A 21,746-nucleotide genomic window follows, 5' to 3' on the forward strand; every position below is an offset into this window, starting at 1 on the left:
AGGGTTAAGGAAAAAGGAAACCAAAACCAGAAACACTAAAAGAAAACTATTATACAGATGATAAAATATTATTATTATTAAAAATTATTATTAACATTTACACGTTCCAAAATTTGACATTAAAAGGCCTGCGAGTTGTGTTTTAAAATCAGTGATGGTGATGAATTCCTATAGTTTTAGTGATACCCCCCCCCCCAAGCAGAGGGAACAGAGAACATGAAAGCCCTCTTCCCAAACTCAGTCCTCATTCTGGGACAGAGGCAGTTAAAAGTTCAGTGAACGCAATCTGTGTAATGGATTTGATGTGAAAGTGAGGTAGGTGCAGAGATATGAGGAAAGTAGTCCAACAATTGCTTTATAGACAAAGGTGTACCAGTGGAGAAGCCTGCAAGCAGACAAGGACAGCCATCCTACTTTAGCATACAGTGTATAATGATGGGTGAGTGATTTACAACCGGTAATGAATCTTAAGGCACTATGATAAGTGGTATCCAGCATATGCAATGGGGTAAAACAGGCAGTCATGTAAAGTACATCACCATAATCTAATAACAGCAGCAACAAGCCTCTTTTTAGACACAAATGAAAAACAGGATTTGTTTCTGAAATAGAAGCCCAATTTCACCCTTAGTTTCTTTGCCAAGTGGTTTAAAATACAAATTGCCATCAAGGATGGTTACCTAGGTATTTAAAAGTGGAAATGTTCTCGATAACAGTACCTTGAGATGCATATACAGCAGGGAAGTTAGTTTTGTCTCTGGATTTGGTAAATATCATAATTTTAGTTTTATCTGCATTAAGCACCAGTCTCTAAAGCAGAAGTTGGGCTTCAATTTCTTTAAAAGCTGCTTGTAAGTGATTTATAGCAGCCAGCACAGTGTTGCCAAAGCAATATACAACAGTACCGTTCGCGTAAAAATGGAAATTTGCATTTTGACAATTTTTCCCAAATCATTAATATAAATAGTAAGCAACGAGATAGTAGCTGGATTTATCCTTCTTAACTAAGACAGTACATTTATTCCTAAAAGTGGTCCAGAGAGCATTGGTATTTGGCACTCTTGCTTTAGCCCAATAATAATTTCTCTCAGAGAACCAGGCGTTTTCCCTGCCCCTTACTCTATACCCTTTTGTGTAGGGGGCATGTTTATTAATGATTGACATAAGCAAGTCAGCAAAATAGGACCAGACTAGTTCAACGTCAGGTATTATGGAGACCCTGCTCCAATCAGCGAAATTCAGATCATGTCTGTAGCCCTGTTCACTGAAGTGTTTTGTGTCACGTTTTGTGATGTAATGAGGCTTAACTTTTGGAATTCTAGTATCCCTGACACCTACAATAACACAGTGATCACTCACGCCATATGGAAATACACTTCCAGATGTATACTTAGGGGGATTACTCGTAATGAGCAGATCCTTTGAGTAGATTTTTCTGGACATTTTAGATTTGGACGAGTGGGAGAATCAATTAACGGTGTCAAATTCATTGAATTACAGTAGGTTTTAAATTAATCTGAGGCTGGTGACTGCCAGTTCCAGTTCAGATCACCACAAAGGGCTATTTCGCCGTCAGATAGTTTAGAAAGAATATTAAATAAGGAGGACAGGGTTTCCTTGGCTGCAGAAGGGGGTCTGTAGCAACCAACAACAGTAATACAACAACCCTTGGACAACTCAATCTGCAAGGCAAGAATTTCAAATTGATTAGGTGTTGACTTCTTTACCAATACTTTAGTGTGGAATTTATATTTAGAATGCACAGCTACACCTCCACCACGCTTACAACGATCAGCACGATGTACATTGTAACAATTAATAGAAATGACATTATCATTAAAGTCTATTTTTTTTTTAGGTAGAAGACTTCGGGCATTTAAATGAATAATACCCAAACCAGATCGCACCCTCAGCAGGAGTGTGAATACTAAATCAGGACCATGATTTAAACATTTTGGATAAGTTGCACTTTAAATTAGTATCTGTGCAATGAATTGAAAAGAAATGAGTATCCGTGGGAACAATGAAGCATGATTTAAGTGCATAGTAACACATTAAACAGATAGACAGCTGAGCAGGCAGCAAAGCAACAGTTCGACTCGGTACTTGTGGCGAGTTGGTGTGTAAAGTAAGCGTTTGGGCGCTAGGAGGAGAACAGTCTCCCCGGTTCACTCACCCAGGAGTGGCCAGCATACCCCCAGTACGCCATAGTCCGTGATAGGATCAGATAATAAAACGTATATGAGGGAGATTGGCGCACTCAAAGTCACTGGTGTTTAGTGTGTAGTGCAGTGTGGTGTATGTGTATGGTGGGAGCAAGGAGCAGGAGAGCAGAGCGGGGGGAGAGAGGTACCTGACCAGGAGTAGCAGGCAGGGAGGAGCAGATGAGCAGGACTGTAGGTGGAGAAGCCAGACACAGAGCATGAGAACAGGGAGCTGCCATCTTGGGTAAATGTAGGTCATTGGGGCACCAACACACCTCCATGGTTGGAGGTTGAATTCCCAGTAATGTCAAAACCAAAGCTGTGTGCGTGGCCAATGATCAGCTCCATGAAGATCAAAGAAGGCCTAAAGATACCTGTGAGTACTGTAACAACTTGAAGACATCTAAGTGAAGCTGAGCTATCTGCAGGAAGCCCCTGCAAAGTCCTATTGTTGGGAGCGGGGGAAGACATGCTTGAGTGGTTACAATCTGCCAAAGAACACATTAACTGGCCTAAAGAGAAATGGCACCGTATTTTGTGGACTGAGGAAAGTAAGATTGTTCTTTTTAGGTTTAGGGGCCAAAGACAGTTTGTAAGATGACCCACAAACACTGAATTCAAGCCACAGTACAATGTGAAAACGGTGAAGCGTGGTGGCACACATGATATGGGGGTGTTTCTCCTGCTTTGGTATTGGGCCTTACTGTCGCATACCAGGGATCATGGATTAGTTTGAATACATCAAAATACTTGAAGAAGCCGTGTTGCCTTATGCAAAAGAGGAAATGCCTTTGAAATTAATACCTGCTCACAGGGGCCTGAAGTTGGTCGACTCCATGCCACACAGATGTGAAGTAGTTCTCCGAAACTGTGGTTTCTGTAAAGTAATTTTTTAATTTAATAATTAATGTTAAATTAATTAATTAATTTGATAATTAATGTGTTGATTTGGAATAGAATGTGTAGTGTTCCAGTTGTAGCACTGTAAACTTACCAGATAGGTAGGACCAGTGTCTAAATTTGAAGAAGCAGTATATGACCAGAACTTAGAATAACAGACCAAAGACCAAAATGTACGTTTGAACTGCCAGCTTATTGAAATAAGGACAATTAGAGACAGACAGACGCAATTTGCCACTTAAATCTCCAAAAACAAAATTGGCACTTAAACTCCAGAATATAATAAAATAAATAAATTCCCAGAGATAAGAAGGTGTTACAGTATAAATAAGTTTAGATTCAGTTTAAACCATCTTGGTTTTGGTTGTCCCTTTTAAGTTGATAATTTGTTTAACATGACTAGTTGATTTAACTCAGTTTGAGTTCTCAGTTTATCCTATTTTCCTTTTTGTGAGTTAGTTTATTTTTCCTGAGTTATTGTATTTGGGGTTATTTGGGGTGCAAGATGGAAAGAGGGTTGAAAGAGAACTGTTAGCTAGGCAAAGAGAAATGGAGAAATTAATTAAAGAAAGAAGACAATAAGAAAGCAGCGGAAAAGAGCTACAGAGGAAGAGAGGGAGGGAATTAATGTGTTGCAAGAGGGGTTGAGAAGTAGGCTAACAGTACTCAGAAGGGCTGAATATCTTGGGAAAAAGAGGAAAAAGAAAGAATGTGTAAGGACAGCATTTTACAGGGCACCTGATAGCCTAGAGTTTTTGTGGAAGCAAGTAAGAATAGTTTGGAAGAAACAGTCTATTCCCAGAGCATGGCGTAGGGCAGGAGGTGTACTTATTCCAAAGGAGAAGAAGTCTTCAAACCTGAGTCAGTTCCGTATGAGCTCTCTCCTGAATGTAAAGGGGGAGATTTTCTTTAGTGTAGTTGCACAGAGATTAGCAAGTTATTTGGAAAGGAATGGCTTAATAGATACTGCAGTACAGAAGGCAGGAATACCAGGTTTCACAGGGTGTTTAGAGCACACTAGCATGATTTGGCATCAGATTCAGGCAGCCAAGAGTGAGAAAAGAGATTTGCATGTGATATTCTTGGACTTGGGTCAGTGCCACATAGCCTTATTTGGGAGGTGTTTCATTATTTTAGAGTGCCTGGAGTAGTTGTTAATTTAGTAAGAACATATTTCCAGGATATCAGACTATGTTTAAGTACAGCAGTTAGTAAGTGGTATTTTTTTTTTTTGTTTGTTTGTTTGTTGTTGTTTGTTTGTTTGTTTGTTTTTGGTTTTTTTTTTTGTTTTTTGTTTTTTTTTTTTAGCTTTTTTTATTTAAGACCTTGTTGACCTGGTTACACAATGCATTTGCATGTGTGGAAATAAAAGTTATGAGCTATGAGAATTTAAGCTGTATTAACTTTTAAAACAAACTATTATTATTTTGAATATACTATATATACACATTTTTATTTAAATCTCGTCTGTCTCATAAGGTCTCGGTGAACAGGGTCCTCCAGGTCTCCAAGGTCTTCCAGGTGATAAGGGTCCTGCAGGTCCTCCAGGCCCCTCTGGTCCATCCCAGCGAGGACAACAAGGTCCCAAAGGCCCCCCAGGACCCAAAGGTGTGAAACAGTGATTCTCCGCAGTGATACATCTAGCCAGTGTTCCATCAGAAGAACTGATCTCCACTCTGACTCTCTGTCAAGCAATGTTTCTATATGTTTTGTTTTAGGACCTCCAGGTAGTCTTGGACTGCCAGGTTTACCTGGACCAAATTGCAAAGATCCAGTTCCAGGCCCAATTGGAGATCCTGGGTGTTCTGGGCCAGATGGAGAGCAAGGTCAGATTTTAACATTCAGTTATTCAGTTATAAACCTCACACATAAAGCAGGGTGATCTCTAAACTGGATTGGTGTTTCAGGTTGTGTTGGGGAAATGGGAGACCCTGGTTACAACTCTCCAGTCCCCGGGGATGATGGAGACAATGGGAAGTCAGGATGTCAGGGACCAATGGGCTCCAAGGGATCCCCAGGGCCCAAAGGATTGCCAGGCAATCCTGGAGACTGTGGAGTGAAAGGTCAGTCATTCTCCATGTATCTGAGCAAACTATATATGAAGGACTCAGAGAGCTGATCGTTCGCTGTTGTACAATACAACAGGATGGTGACAGTCAGAATTACACAATAAGATATTTGATCATCTCAGTCAACATCAGAAACTTTTGAGTCAAAATCACTAGAGTTGATTCACCTGTTTGTGTGTTTCTGAATTCAGGAATAAAGGGTTCACAAGGTCTGATGGGACTACCTGGTATTCGGGGTCCTGTAGGTTGTCCTGGTAGTACTGGGCCTCCAGGACCAAAAGGACCTGATGGGCCAGTGGGTCCAAAAGGAGAGAGAGGCGGGGTCTCCTCCTGCCCTACTTACCCCCCTGCTCCACCTGGCCCTCTAGGTCCCCCTGGTCCTCCTGGCAGACCTGGAAAGGCTGGCCCCCAGGGAGAAATTGGCCTAAATGGTTGCAAAGGTGAGCAACAGGAAGTGGACCTTTTCAGGGTTAGATTTCCTGTTATGTTCAACACAAGTCTGGTGTAAGTAACATCAAATCCAGAACCAGGTTAGGTTAGCAGATAATGAGGACAGCAGAAGGAATGAATGAGAGACTGATTGGAAAGATGGTTGGTGTGTTCCAGGTATGAGGGGGGATCCTGGATCTCAGGGACCAATTGGCTTTGTGGGGCCACCAGGTCGAGATGGAAACCAAGGAGAACGAGGTCTGCAGGGGGAGCGCGGAGTAGGTGGAGCCAAAGGTGAGACCCACACCTGTCTGATAATTCACCTGATCATCTAACAGCTGTTATTAGCTTTATTTCATTTTACTTTGTTATGTTACTCCCAGTTAAGCATAAAAGTAAATCGCTATCTGCATCAATGGAGGTATACAATATGACTAGGAGATAAAATTAATCTTCACAATCCATTTTTCAAGGGTTATACAATCTTCATTGTGTGAAGAACCAACCAAGGGAATCTGCATCCCCTTGGTTCATTTCCCTTTATCTGTTGCTTCTGAATAGAAATAAAAATATCATGTGATATATGTATGCCAAATCAATGGTGACGTTGCCATGCAGTATATGTCACTTATACTATCACATACACAGCCTCTCTATATGCAGACATAACTTTGTATCCTATATTACAGAGTAAAATTTGCATATCTTAATGTATAACATGATACATTTTATATAGTCTGATGTGTTTTGACAATATGTACAGTGAATACAGGTAGATGGGATTTCCTGCTGGGCATTGCTGCCTTTCGCACCTCCTCCGGTGGCCATGGTTCAGCTACAGGGTCATCAGCCAGGAACCACCAATCATCAATGTTTCGCCCCCTTTAATCCTGGAATGTCTCCTGGTGGCGGGGCAGTGGCCCTGTCACCCCCTGCAGCTGATAGATGTTCTCCGCTTGTGGCTGTTGTTGGGGTTAGGTGTCCTTTCCCAAGTTCTTGTCCTTCCTTCTCAGCCAAAGCCAAAAGCTTCCCTTCTCCACTTTCTCCGCCAGCTCTTTCATTGCCTTCTTCAGTTCTTTCCCGGTCAATCCCGCGTCCCTTAAGAGGCGTATTGTTGATAGCCCCATGAAGCCTCGGCAACCAATCTCTAATGGGTAGGTGGTGGTCTCCCAGCCTGCCTCCCTGCACTTGGTGGCTAGTTCGAAGTACTTGGCCTTTTTTTCGCTTGTAGGCAGCCTCAATTCCCTCCTCCTGTGATGTGGTAAGCTCTATGAGAAGCACTGATCTTGCTTTTGAGGACCACACAACAATGTCAGGGCAGAGAGATGTGATGGTTATTTCTGTGGGGAACCAGAGTTGTCTGCCGAGGTCAACCCTCATGTCCCACTCCTGGCTAGGGAAAAAAGGTCTCGTAGAGTCTCCTGGCCAGGCATATTTCTGTCCCCCACCTTCTGTGACAAAGCTGGTGTGGTGTGCCGGTGGTGGTTCTTTGCTGCCCTGTCAATACCTCTTGTGGTGCCATCTGTAGCGCCCCTGGGAAAGTGCGGTCTTTCAGCCTGACAAGATATGCTGGAGGCTTGCCTTGGGGATGCTGCAGAGTGGGCAACAGTCATCGCTCCCGAACCACTGGTGAAGGTTGCGAAGACAGGAACCGTGTTGTAGGTTGAGCGAATCAAGAAGCTGAGCGTAGCTTGTGGAATCTTCCGCAGGTCTGACCAGCTGATGTTCCAGTTGACAACTCCCTCCCAGGTCATCCAGCTTCCTTGATGGCCCTGCAACATGTTGATGTGATAGCGCTCTACCCCCATCCTCGTCACCTCTGCCACTACCATCTCCTTGTGGTTGGCCTTGGACCAGAAGTGTGGCACCTGTCTGGACCCTGCCCATGATCTAATGGTGTTGCAGTCTATCAACAGCTTGGTTGACCTCGGTTTGAGTGTTCCACTCACGCCAGTGGGAACCTTAACATTTGCGTTCCTCACCAGCTGGTTGGTGGACTCTCTCAGCTCGAGAACCAACCTGGTCTTCTCCAGCATGTAGCCCAGTCTGATGGACTGCAGTGGTAGCTGCAGTTTTCCTCCCAAAGAGGCCTGTTTCAGAGAGGCAACGTGGCAGTCCCAGCCACCTTGGGATGTATGAATTGGCTTTTCCATCCATCTTGGCTGCGGTGGATGAGGAGATCTCACTCATTTTCAGCAGCCACATTAGCATGAACTAGTAGCACCAGATCTTTTGTTTGCTGGGGAGTTAGCTGTGGTCGATCCTTGCCATCCAGGCCGTCTGTGGGCTGTTTCATGACGGCTTTCTCCATTTGCTTGTTGGACAATTCTGCAGTGTACTGCCTCCCCAGACTGTTGATGGGTTGTACAGACAGGAGAGGAATCCTCTCTCCAACGACGACAAAGGTGGTAGCATCGGCGTCTGACTCCCTGACTTTCTTCTGAGTGACAGGTCACGTGACTTGGAGGGCTTGATCTTCATTCTGGCCGAAGACATCAGCTCTTCCATTCTTTTGAGCAACCTGGATGTACATGGTGCTGTCTGGAGAAGGCTGATGTTGTCCATGTAGCTCCTCAAGTGGGGTAGCCTTTGACCAGATGGTAATTTGATCCCTCCAACTGTCTGCCTTGCTCCAATGAAGATTATCTCAAAGGCTGCTATAAACAGGATTAGAGAAATGGCACACCCCATGGCAATGCCAACTTCTAGCCGCTGCCACCCGGTGGTGAAGTCTTGGAGGGTAAAGCACATCTGCAGGTCGCTGAAGTAGGATGCAACCAGGTTTTTAATGCAGGGGGGCATGTGGAAGAACTCCATGGCATCAGCTGATGCGGGACTGATCCATATGCGTTAGCAAGGTTAAGCCAGATGAGGGAAGTGCAGGTTGGTCTTCAACCTGCATGTCTGGCATGCTCGAAAGAATCTTTGAAGAAGCTTGCTTGCTCTTTTTTACTTCCAATTGGTGCAGATGCGTTCAGCTCTGTGAAGCCTGGATAGTCCTTGTCGGACCTCCTCTCACAGGGCTTTCAGACCTACTCTTTCTGGCTGTGTTGCCTTCCACCAGTTCTTGCAGAGTTGTTGGCGCCTTTGCACGAGCTGGGTGATCTCCTTTTGCCTTTGTCCCTTCCCTCCGGGGCCAGTCCTCTGTTTGAGGGTAATTTCGCTGAATCTGTCCTTACAGGCCTGGTATATGATGTCCCTGATTAGCTTGACTTTGGCTTTGGCGCCTCCGTGCAACAATCCCTCCAGTGTTTTGGTTGGGTCTGTGCCCCGTGTGTGCCATGCCTCTGTTTCATTTGATCTTGGCCATTTGATCTTGTTCCTTCTTTTGGGGTTTCCTGGTCTGTATTTGTTCTGTGCTCTGTTCTGTGTGAGTTGGTGGGGACTGGGTCTTGGTGCTCATGTTGTTGCTTTCAACTGGGCTATGCAAACTTTCAAATCCGGCCAGCGAGCTTTGATGCATGTCCATATTTACATTTGGACTTTTGTGGTGACATGTCTGTATGTAGTAAGAGCCCAAAGTTCAGGGTCCCACATAAATTTGATCTTCCTGAGCAAATTATAACATGGTTCAAAATGGTACTAACAATAGAACCAGCAAATTACAAAAGGATTCCTTGGGACTGCAGTGATACCAACAGTCAAACCCAGCTGCCGGGTCCTCAGGTTTACTCAACTTTGTCTAAGTTAGCTTGTACAGCTGTTGTTGCTGTTGTACAGTGTGTATCATCCATGCAGATTTTGTTTATTAATATAATTTTGTATTAGGTTACCCTGGTCCAGTTGGTGACCGTGGTCAACCTGGACAATCCAAACGTTTGAACTCGGGCTTCCTGTTGGTGAGGCATAGCCAGTCACAGAATATTCCCACCTGTCCATTTAACATGCAGCCCCTGTGGGATGGATACAGTCTTCTGTACCTGGAGGGTCAGGAGAAGGCCCATACTCAGGACTTGGGTATGTATACACACACATGAAGACTCCTGGGTTGTATTTAGCTTTTTCAAGAGTTAAGAATAAAAGATAATGAAATGGCACTACATCAAACTTCCCAATCCCCAGCCCTTGATCATGTATGACCCAAATGTTGATGAAAAGGTAGGTTCGTCTCTCTGAGCTTTGACCCAGTCAACTGGCTTTCTTTTGCTAGGTGTAGCCCCTCCATCTTGAACTCGATTTGCAGTTCTGTAACACTTTTTCAGGCCAGGCCACAAGAATGAACACCCATGTTTTCAGACTGAGAACCCTATTGAGACCATTAGTAATTCAAATAATCACTTGTAGACCAGGACCACAGCTGCCGAATGGAAAAGAGTGCACACTACTTCTGACTCTGCCAGTGATAGTTTAACTAGCACTCTCGCTTGGGGTATTCTCTGAAGGGACCAGTCAACTGGTTTTTATCACTTCCCTGACAAGAAGCCCTGGTTCAGTATAGTGATCTAGTGGTCCCTAATTCTCCAACAGATGCTGTTAAGTTGATTAACACAGCTCAACAGTGGCTCAAGCTTTCAGCAACTCAGGATGAATCTCATCCCCAACTGGAGAGCTTTATTATGCCTCTTCTGAAGAAGACCTGTTCGCTGGGTGTTCCTGCAAATGTTCCTGTTGTCTCCTTCACTTTCTTTTGGGTAGCACAACACACCATTAACTTGTCCCTTCAAAAATACCAGAAATGAATGTTGGTTGTTGAAAAAAAGTCTGTTATTGAAATTTAAGATTAATATTGCTACTAATATTTCCAGGCCAAGCAGGGTCGTGTATGAGGGTCTTTTCCACCATGCCCTTCTCCTCCTGTAACATGGGAGCCTGCTCCTACGCTAGTCGTAACGATAAGTCCTATTGGCTGTCAACAACGGCCGCCGTACCCAGCATACCTGTGGGCGGATTCTCCATTAAAGATCACATCAGCCGCTGTGTGGTGTGTGAAGCTCCCTCTGCCCCTGTCGCACTGCACAGCCAGACCGACCGCCAGCCAGAATGCCCCCCCAGGTGGACAAGTCTTTGGACTGGATACTCCTTCCTCATGGTAGGTACTACAGTACTGAGAGTACAACTGATTGCAGTACTAGTTGTGAAGCTAATATGGCTTGTGCGGCAACTGCTGTTAATATTTCTGTTTTTACTGCAGTGACACCTGTTGGCACCGGCGTTACTGCACTGCTGCTATGACAATACTGCTAGTGATGCATTTAATGTTAATGCAGTACCATTAGAAGATAAAATACTCCTAAAATTACTGCAACTTCTATTAACCCTTAATTCCACAATACATTGGTACAATAATGAAGTAGCAAGTGGTAATACAGAATAAAAGCGCTACTGCTTGTACTGCCACAAAACCAACTTCTATCTCCCACCAGATGATAATGCTCCTGCATGTTTTGCAGCATACAGGTGCAGGTGATGAGGGTGGCGGCCAGTCTCTGACATCATCAGGTAGCTGTCTGACAGACTTCAGGGCCCAGCCCTTTGTGGAGTGCCAAGGGCCTCGAGGAACCTGCCACTACTTTGCCAACATCTACAGTTTCTGGTTGACCAGAGTAGAGAGGAGCACCTCCACCTCCAACAATTTCTCTTCTACACTCACCCAAGCCCGGCAGCAGAGGGAGAACATTGGGAGATGCAACGTCTGCATAAGGGAGTGAGTTAGGAAGAACACTATCTCTTCCTGCAGGAGGGAGTTGAACAGATGCTTCACCAGCTCCTCCGGCAGGAGGAAGTAAGAAGAAACTTCTACACCTCCACCAAGAGGACACACAAGACGAGACTTGTTTATTTGTCTCAGTGAGAGGAGACTGTTATGTTTAAGATAACGTTGCCAATCAATCAACCAATGCAGTTCTGATCAACAAGAGTGACATGGAGCAGCATAAACGATCAGACCGATTAATCACCAACGTCACAGCTGTTCGAAGTGAGGCTGTCTGATGTCGCTGTTTAACTGCAGGTTTCATTATTTCTCATCTCACTTGGCTTCATCAATAAATTAAGCAAACCAAGTTAGATCCAACTAAACCATGTCTGCAGTGAAACTCGTTCAAAATTCAGCAGGTGGGCTTCAGACCTGACAACATCATCGTTCTGTTTATTTTGCCCGCTTCAGTCCAGCTAGTCTTATTTTTGTCCTTCCTTACTGTGAACAAGTCATAAATTTTATCTGCTGCAGTTTATTTTCTGGTTTCCTTAGTGTTGTCTTTCACTAGTAGGCCCTAAAATCTGAAACATTTCATTCTTGAACAAACAATATCAGTCAGTCGTATCAATGTCAGCTTTTTGGTTGGACCAATCAAAGGAACTGTCTGCAAGGGATGATTGATTTTAATAAATTGATGATGTTGTGAATGACTCATAAACATTCAGGGTTTTTATGAGGTCATTTTGTGTTTGTGGCAACCTGTTAAAGATGCATGTTGTATACAAAATATAATTTATTTTGAAACTTAAAATTTCTTTTTTTTCAATCAGCCCTGTCCTGTTTATAACTCCCAGCAGCCAACCAGACCAAATAATAGTAAGCAACAGCAGCATGGGTGGTTGAGTGCCACATTATTGCAGCTTCCTGGGTTTGGTTCAGGATAAAAACTACAAGGTCATCCTATCAGCTTCTCCACTGCTTACCAGTTGAAATATAGTCATAAAAATCCCGAAAATCATAGTGATACTGATAAAATGTATTTATACAACTATTTCCTTTGCATTTTCTGCTACAAACAACACACCATCATCTGATGTCAGGTATTGTTATATATCCCAATTAAAACCCTAACATTATGCTGTGATGACTGTCTCCAAAATATTTTAATGTTGATGTTAAATGCCTCCAATTTAAAACCCTGGAAGTCTAAACAACTCTTTTGTCATTAATAGGTGACAACACCTATTAACACAGTGGCCTTTTAAGTAAATTCCTGTAATATCAAAGCCAAGGGCAGCTGGTTGGTTGGTTCATTGCAGTAACTTTCTCTTGTCATCATAGGATGAACACCCAAATGAAATTCTGCACACAGGCCAATGAGTAGTCTTGAGAAAATGGCTGAGCATGTCTTTGATTGATCAGCTGGTAAGCAGTGACTGTCTGTCATTGGTTGGTCAGTATTTTGTGAATAGGTAGGGAAATAATCATTTGAGAAGCTTTGAAGTCATTTGACAGTCAAATATGTTATTTTTCCAGTTTCTTCAGATCACACATTTGGCTTTGTCCCTCAACGTAATTTAAAATGCTTCATTGTAAAAACCAAGTGCAGCACGGATGAATGCAGTTTAGCACAGAAGTGATTCAACTCAAGGTTCATTTAACAGTCAACGGAAAAGTATAGACAATCTCATCTGTTGCATCTGAACAGGATGAGCTGCAGCGCTAAACCAGAACCAGAACCAGGACATGTTTCAAACTAGGGGCTGAATAAATCTGCATTAACCCTGTAAAGTCTGTTTATGTTTCACTTGTATTTCTTTAATTCATTCACTTGATTTTTGTTCGATAATTTCACACAAAAACACAATTCAAATGTTTTAATATTTACCAAGTATTTTCCTAGTTTCAGTTCAGCTTCTGTGTCTGGTCCTAGTCCTGGGTTAGTCCTAGTCCTGGTTCTGTTAGTGTGTTATCTCTGTGATTTGTAAATGTTTGAACTCAATCGTTTTATATTTTTACTGTAAATGTCATCAGAGTATTTATTTAGCCTGGAATTAATGTTGGTGCTATTTGATGTTCCATTTGTTTGTTCTCACTTTATTTTGGTAAATGATGTTTCAGTGAAGCCCTGACATCTCCATCCCTGCCAGAATAAAACTGATTTATAGATTAAAATAAGATAAAAACTGAAACTAAAAGAGAAACGGCGATGCCACAAAAGATGCATTACACTGAATATTATTTAAATAAAAAGCATTTTGTTTTGTTTGTTTTGTTTTGTTTTGCTGGTGTTTTCGGTCCAGAGATTTCTTGATTAGTGTTGTAACACTGAAACATTAAACAATTCAATGACAGTTTCAGTGATGCTTTGAGAGGATGCTTTGTGTTAAATATTAAGAACTGAATGCTGGCTTTATTTGTTAAAAATACAGAGTTTAGCTATGCAGTAAACTCTTCAAAAATACCTGGTCCAGAAATAACTGTTGGGTGTCAGGAATGGATGGGGTTTTATTATTGCCTGTGGGAAGCGGAAAAGGAGGGGGGCACTGTCTTTGTTTTGTTTTTATTGTATTTAAATCTGCTGGTGATATTTTAATCTCTGTAGGAGGAAACTTCCCACTAACACTTTCACTCTGTGGATGGACAACTTCAATAAATTGCATCAAACTTTCTCACTTTGACTCTTTGTTTCTTTCCAAATCTGCACATTGTAGTGAAAGTAGTGAACACTTAACCAAAATAGAATTTGATTCAGGAATAATTTCAGGCACATCAAATCAAATTTATTTATATATCACCAAATCATAAATTAAGTTACATCAAGACATTTTGCATACAGAGCAGGTGTAGACCAAACTTGTTAAAGTTGTTAAAGAGACATAACATAACTCTCCAAGAGCAAACACAGTGGCAACAGTGCCAAGGAAAAACTTCCCTTAAAAATCAGAAACCTCAAGCAGAACCAGACTCAGGGAGGGTGGCCATCTGGTTTCAGAGAGAGAAAGAGAGAGAGAGAGAGAACCAGGAGCAAGAGATGGGGAGATGCCATAAAAAATAAAAAAGAAAACTAAACATACAGATGTAAATAGTGATTGAAGCCTGGTAATACTAAGTTGCACAAGCAAATATTAGCAGTAAGGGAAATGTGGTTTTGAGCAGAAAAAACAACAATGGAAAATGATTAGTGGTCTGTAATAATAGTACTTACTAAAGGTAACTATTGCAGCAGCGGGTATTGAGCGGGAACATGGGACAGAGATGATTCAGCACTCATAGGGCACGGACAGGAGGGACAAAACAGACTACAGGGAGAAACAAAGTTAGTGACATGTAATGTACATACATGGGGGAGAGAGAAAGAGACAGAGATAGAGGGAGTGGGCGAGAGAGTGGTGCACAGCATGCTGCAGCAGTCTAGGCCAAAAGCAGCATAACTAAAGAAACAGTATTTGTACTTTAACTAACCCTAACCCAAACATAAAAGGAGATTTTAGGCTGAGATCTTAAAAGCTGTGACAGAGTCCATCCCACAGACTGATACCTGGAGTTGGTTCCATAGACGATCTGCCTCCCAATTTACTGTTGGACACTCAAGGAACACAAAGTCAACCTACATCCAGAGAGATAAATGACTCACTCTGCCAATATGGAACTATCACCTTTCTGAGATACGACGGTTCCTGGTCATTCAGCACATTGTATTCTGAATTTTACTGGGAGCCAATGAGTAGAGGAAAGCACAGGAGAAAAGTGAACTAGTTGTAGTTCCTGTTAATATTCCAGCAGCAGTGATCTGAATCAACTGAAGGCTTTTCAGAAAATTGTTGGGACTGAATTACAGTAGTCCAGTCTGGAAATAACAAATGCAGGCATTAGTTTTTCTGTATCCTCTTAAGACAGGGTGTTTCTGATTTTTTGCAATATTATGTAGATGAATGAAGGCTGTCCTATCCAGAGTGGTTAAATGTTTAGATAATACTTCTCTAAGGTGCTTGGTGTCTTGTAATAACTTTAGTTTCGTATGAATTCAGAACTTCTAGGTCATCCAGGCCTTTATGTCTGTAAGACATGCCTGATGTCTGACTACTGTTTAGTTTCATTCATTGACAAGAGCATAACTGAGTATCATCGGGAATAACAGTGACAATTAATACACTGCTTCTGGAGAATATTTCCTGAGGGAAAAATTTTTAGGATGAAAAGGATTGGTCCAAGTACAGAAAGCTGTGGAAATCCATGATTAAGTGCCTGGTGGTTAGATATGGGTCTATAATTAGCCAAAACATCTGGATCAAGATTAGGATTTTTGAGGAGAGGTTTAATAACAAGAATCTTGAAATTCTGTGGTACATAACTTGATGATAAACTTTTAGTGGAATTAGTGGAAAAAAAATCTTTTAATAGTCTGGTAGGTACCAGGTCTAAAGGGAAGTTGATGGTTTAGATGATGTGACTAAACAAAATGACCTTGGAGAGACTTATAGGTGAAAAAGAAGCAGGTTTTACAGTGGATTCAAAGCTGCTGCATGTGACAGTAGTAGAGCTGGTGAATTTGGGTTGATTGTTACAATTGTATTTGTAAAAAATCCCATAAAATCATCGCTGCTGAGAACTAAAGGAATCAGTGGTTGGACTGAGCTGCAACTCTGTCAGCCTGGCTGCAGTACTGAAGAGAAACCTGAGGTTGCTCTTGGTTTCCTCTATGAAAACTGAATATTCATAGCTTTTGGCACTGCAAAGAGTTTTTTTATGTTTGTAGGCTTCCTATCCAGGCTCAGTAGGATTCATCTTCATTCCTGGACTGCCTTGTTTTTCCAGTTACTGTGACATATGCTTTAAGGCATGGATTTGACAGCTATACCAAGGTTCCAGTCTCCCCTGATTCACTTCTTCCTTTTTCAGATGAGTCACAGACTCAAGATTGTAACGCATCATCAGTCAGCCATCAGTCTGTCTGGGGGGAAGTCCTCTGTTGAATTTAGATATGGCATTGCAGCAAATGATGACTGAATATTCTGCTTAAATTCAGCCACAGCATCTTCCGATAAACATCTGCTATAGTTAAATTTATCCCCAGATGCTGTCAGCCTGTTACTGGAAACGTTATGTTACGTTAATGTTATAAGGTAAGGGTCAGAGAGAAGACGGTTATTGGGAAAAATTATTAATTGGTCAAATTCAATGCCATATGTTAAAACTGCCTTGAATCATCCAGTGATTTTACCTGTAATAATTACAAACTGAGGGACCGAGGGTAAGACTTTCAAAAGATCTATAACCAAATTTTGGTCTAGGATTGATTAATTAGCAGGATTGACATATCACAGCCACCCTCCCTCTTTGACCTGTGGCACGAGGGATATGAAAGTTAATCAGCAGCAGATTTTGGTGATACAACCGCATAGTGGTTAGTGCTGTCGCCCCACAATAAGAAGGTGGCAGGTTCAGTTTCCAGCCTGGGTCTTTTCTGTTTCATGCTGCTTCATGGTACTCCGGTTTCCTCCCAACGTCCAAAACCCTAACCCTAACCCTAACCCGACATCATGTTTGGGTTCATTGGTGATTCAGCCACCAATTCAGGCAGGCGGTGATTGATGATTATAGATATTTATATAGATTTTTTAAATATTCAGTGTTAATAGAGAAAACCAAGAACAATCCCAATAATGTAATAATATAATAACAGGCCTAATAATATTGTGTGAATTTAAAGAAAATAACTGATTCATGAAATTATGTGCTGTAAACATGAGGCATTTTCATGGTTGGTAATTAAATTTGAATGGCACGCCATTTAAAACATGCAGTTCCTTTTGATTTTGCTCTAATTAGAATCAGTCTAAAAGGTTTGTTTTAGTTAATTAGATAGAACCTCTTTAAATTAAAACAGGCAGCAGTACAGTTTTTGTTACATTTAAAATGAACTTTAAATTCCATAAAAATAAAAACACAGCAGTAATCTGATTTAATACTTTATTGTGCTTTAAAGCTTTCTGTACAGACATATTCAGTCATTTATCCACATTTATCAGAGGCAGACATGAATAATATCTGACCTAGCTCTCAGCTAACGCCAAGCATCTCTTCAAAATAAAAACAAAGGAAGAACGATGAAGGATAAAGAGTTTGTGGTGTGGAAAATCTTCAGTAAGAAATTAACATTTAGGTTTGCTTGTGGTTTATGAGCTAAAATATGCAAAAGCATAAAATGTGTAAATATTAAGAGAAGCTGAATAAATTGTTTTAATATTAGATGAGATTGAATCCCCAATCTGATGAGTCTGTTGTTCTGTCCCTCTAATATTGACAGTATTCTTTCTTCATTTATAAATTTTTCTAATCTTGAATAAAAACGTGATATTTTGTAGTAAAAGTCTATTATTTTGGTAATAGAAAGAAATAGTACATCTCTATTTATCTGAATCCCATGTATAACAAACATCATCACATCAAAGAATTTAAGGCATAATTTTGGATTTAAATACACAATCAGCTGATAGAGACTCAATCTTTGTCTCGTACCTTTGATTAAAATGTGAAATGTGTGCAACAATAAGACGGCAACTATCCAGTTTAGCCATGAAGCAAGTATGTAATCTCCAAATCCTAGGATTATAAACTCCTCTGCTCTGAAACAAGGACCCCATAACAACTCCAGAGTTCCTTCTTGTATCCAAGAATCAAGGTTTAAGACACCTCAGTGCTCTTGATCACCTGCACTGTGAAATGAGCTAAATACAGTCCAGTTCAGTCCTTTTGCTCTGATCTTTACCGCAGGATACACAGTAGTTCAAAATCCACCTAAACACAGAATACTGATGTCCTACATTAAGTGCCTTTTAGCTCAAGTCCATAAATCTTGAAGTCCTGATGTCAAACAGCAATGAGACAGGTGGCAAATAAAAAAAAACCTCAATAACCAAAAGCCCCAAATCTAATTAGAATGATGATGATTATTTACTAAAAAGCTAAAATTTAATTCAGTTTAATGTGTGAAAATCAACATGGAAACTGCAACAAACCCACATTAAATTACATTACAATGGCATCATTAAAGCCTGGTCATTGCAGGTTTGAAGAAACACAATTTCATATAAGTGTAAGTGTATGTCATGTAGGGGGATTAGCTCAATCACAGGAAACTGTAGAGTAGAACTTTATATACAGTACTTAAAATAGGTATTTTTACTGCTGAAGTCAGTCCTTGGTCAAGCATTTTGGATTTTATGCAAGTGTGCCTGATTGAGAGCTCAATTTGTCTTTAATGCATTTTAATATGAAAATATAAGTAGAACTTATTGAACCAGATTTGAGAACAAAAACATTCGGCAAACATTCTGCACTTTGAGTAGTGTTACCATCATGTTTCGTCTGCAATCTGTGTTAGCTGTGAAAAAATATTTCGCTAAATGCCAAATACAGTAAATCTTGCAAAATGGTTAATCTTCCATGAAGCATCTGTGATGTTAGCCTGTTTTTTGTTTTGTGTTTTGTTTTTTTTTTTGTTTTTTTGTTTTTTTTTTTTTAGAAACAATTAGCATATTAGCAACTTTCAACTTTTGAATGAAAGTAAACCAAATAACATGTTTTTCAATGAGCCCTAATCACTATATCACCATATAATGTTAAGGCTCAGTCCCTATTTAGATCCACTTTGGTTAATATGAGCTTAAATCACTGTGTCACCACATTAGCCCTAGAACTTTGCCAAATACCATAAATCACCTGTTATGAAGACACACCGATGTCCTCCAATGTGATCAGGCCTCAGCCTTGAAAAGATTGGACCTACATAATTGATAAATGATTTTACTTCCTAGGACATATAATTTTAAGTCTTACATTAATCAGTGAATTTTTTTATCTTCCACAAGTTTCAATTCAACTTGCCAGTAGTCAGTAGAAATGGCTTGATTCATTTTTTGATAAGAGACAGAAGCAGTTTGATAGAGGAACTGATTTTTCAATCCACTTATGTTCTCAGTTCTCTTGGTTGAGTCCTTGAACCGGCCATCCTCGTCATCACCATCAGTTTCGCACCATTCCACCGCAAAGGCCTATTGGAATAGTTCAGTCAGTGGTTGTATGGTATATAATACTCACAGCTGTTTATTCCATGAATAATGAAAATCAACATCTGGCAGCTGGAGCTCAAAAAAACAGCAGTTTCACTTCCAGTCTGAGAAAAACGTAGCCTGGCTGCTCAGAGAACATCATCAGGGTTTTCCTGGACATGTGTTCGGGTTTTGCGGCGGCGCGTCCGCAGTGTGCTGAAGCAGGACGAGGCAGTGAGAGCGATGCGACTCAGGCCCACATTCAGGCAGTGAACCTCAGAGGTGACCGGCACCTCTGAGAACAGGGCACGCTCCCGGGACAGCCGGGCCGAACCACTGCCATCGCTGCTTTCGATGTCTTTCACAATGTTGAGGATCTCCTGACGCTCCGACTGCCGAGTCATTCCACGGATGTTCAAAATAGCTGACACATGTTTCTTCCTGAAAACAGAGAGATTGAGACAAACAGGGAAGAATGAACAGGTCACACTAAATGGAGTTTTTTTTGAGGCACTGACACAGATTATAATTCACATCAAAGACAAGATAAAGAATGCCATTGACATTGTTCCAAAGCTATCCACAGTGAGACTGTGAGAGGGTCTCCACCTATTCTAATCATGAAGCTAAATATCCCTCAGCAGATGGTGTGAACAATAAATATAGATATAAACATGGTGAGGAACACAGCTCCACAGATCCATGGGTTTTTCACAACTAAAATATTATTTCATAATAAAAAGTAGCTGAAGCTGGAAATGTGATGTTTAGTTATGTTAATACCTGACATCTTGAAACTCTCTAGCCAGAACTCCCACTTCCATCTGGATAGAGGGGACATCCTCCAGCTGGATTATCTCTGAGATGTGAGACAGAGCACTGTCCAGCCAGCTAGATGGCGACTCCTGGCAGGCAGACCCATAGAGACAGTCAGACAGATAGACAGACAAACAGAGCCACTGTTATCCAAGCATACTCAAGCATCGTGACCTTTGACCCAGAACACTAACCAGGTCTTTGAAGAGGACTTTGATCTGTTTGCCTTCATCTCTGAGTCGGCCAGCCATCCTCTTCCTCATCTTCATAGAGGTACAGATGATTCTGCCTCGCATGATGGAGCGAAGGTACTCCATCACCACCCTCCGGTGGACCTCAGCCACCAGCAGCTGAGGACGACAGACAGAAGAGAGCGAGGATCACCTCTATAACAGGTGTGATGGAAGAGCAGGAGTGAGTTGCACATATGTTCATGTGTGTGTACCTGGTATGGTGGACTGTCCATCCTGTGATATTTCTTGAAGTAATCCTTGATCAGAGCTTCAATTTGGTCATATGGCTCTGAGTTACTGAGCCACTTTCTCTTCACCAGCCGCTCAAAGAATGGCTGAAACACACACACAAACACACACAGTGATGCTCTTCATGAAATCCCTTCTGACAAAATCAAACAAGAGGAGTGAAGCCACAGGGCCCCGTCAGACTTTGTATTGAGAGTGATTTGTGAGTTGAATACATTTTTCCTCATAAAACAATTAGACATAATGATCTCGAGCAATGTTATCTCCCTCATTGCTTGATTATTTGTTTTTTTTTTTTAAACTGAAGTGAACAGAAATCAGCGTGAAGACATGAGCACACTGCAAACTCCATGCTAATCCGGGATAAAGAGCAACCACGAACCAAGCCAAACCAAAACTATCAGTTCTACTCAGTTCCACAAAAACATGACAACTGATTGAAGACAGCATAAACTAAATTAAACCAAACTAAAGTCAGGAATGAAGTGTAAAGTGATCTGATCTGAACAGAAACTACTCAGTTATGTGTGCATACCCTGATGTGCAGGTACAGCCGTTCGGACAGGACCTTCACACCTTGCTGCACAATGTGGTCCAGAGCTCTGTTGGCCCGACGCAGAGAGTCCTCACTGACCCCCGGGTCACATTGAGCACAGTGCTGAACAAAGCCTCTGTAGAAACACACACAAACACACTGTAACAGATCAACTGATGCTCAGTGATTTGAAGTATAAGTTCCATGTAGTCGATCAGGACCATACATCAACAACCTAGCAGCAGGACAATAAACAAGTAGATACAAATACACACACACACAAAAAAAGGGTCAGACATACTTCAGTCAAAAATAGACATTCTCCTCAGTATGAAAACTCAGACAAAGAGAATTGGCCAAATCACTGACAAAGTCCAACTATGGCTGCTATTCAACTAAATGGACAGACTCAGCACATAACGTTCACAAGGCTAGTGGTCAAGGGACAAGTTCAGGTGACCAGCCACATCCTCCAAATGAAGGTCAAGGTTTGTGTTTCCGCTGTGGCCATGTATGACGCTAACTGAAACACCATATAAGTAAGAGTCAGATGAATGTAGTGCCTCTCTCAACCCAACCGGTCGAGGCAGATGGCCCCCCCCCGAGCCTGGTTCTGCCC

General features: G+C 41.6%; 2 protein-coding genes across 4 annotated transcripts in view; one reads left to right on the forward strand and one right to left on the reverse strand.

Moving 5' to 3' along the window:
• col4a4 (collagen, type IV, alpha 4) overlaps positions 1–13,912 on the forward strand; it is a 64,732-nt gene extending 50,820 nt beyond the window's left edge. Inside the window, exons 40-47 of the mRNA XM_029517007.1 lie at positions 4,584–4,712; positions 4,823–4,930; positions 5,012–5,167; positions 5,365–5,613; positions 5,780–5,896; positions 9,371–9,559; positions 10,348–10,631; positions 10,993–13,912. Coding sequence (XP_029372867.1) covers positions 4,584–4,712; positions 4,823–4,930; positions 5,012–5,167; positions 5,365–5,613; positions 5,780–5,896; positions 9,371–9,559; positions 10,348–10,631; positions 10,993–11,250 — 1,490 coding nt within the window. The 3' untranslated portion in view covers positions 11,251–13,912. The remainder of the gene's footprint in view (positions 1–4,583; positions 4,713–4,822; positions 4,931–5,011; positions 5,168–5,364; positions 5,614–5,779; positions 5,897–9,370; positions 9,560–10,347; positions 10,632–10,992) is intronic.
• A 3,287-nt stretch (positions 13,913–17,199) lies between these two features.
• Positions 17,200–21,746, reverse strand: part of LOC115052729 (exocyst complex component 3-like) — a 44,386-nt gene continuing 39,839 nt past the window's right edge. For 2 of the 3 annotated variants that reach the window (XM_029517018.1, XM_029517016.1), the window contains exons 11-15: positions 21,128–21,263; positions 20,556–20,678; positions 20,305–20,460; positions 20,078–20,199; positions 19,444–19,735 (exon numbers count right to left, since the gene is read on the reverse strand). In XM_029517018.1, coding sequence (XP_029372878.1) covers positions 19,444–19,735; positions 20,078–20,199; positions 20,305–20,460; positions 20,556–20,678; positions 21,128–21,263 — 829 coding nt within the window. Of the gene's footprint in view, positions 19,736–20,077; positions 20,200–20,304; positions 20,461–20,555; positions 20,679–21,127; positions 21,264–21,746 lie in introns of all 3 variants that reach the window. The other variant, XM_029517019.1, reaches the window with a different exon arrangement.

The sequence above is a fragment of the Echeneis naucrates genome, chromosome 13 (genome assembly GCF_900963305.1).
Source record: "Echeneis naucrates chromosome 13, fEcheNa1.1, whole genome shotgun sequence".
Classification (NCBI taxonomy): domain Eukaryota; kingdom Metazoa; phylum Chordata; class Actinopteri; order Carangiformes; family Echeneidae; genus Echeneis; species Echeneis naucrates.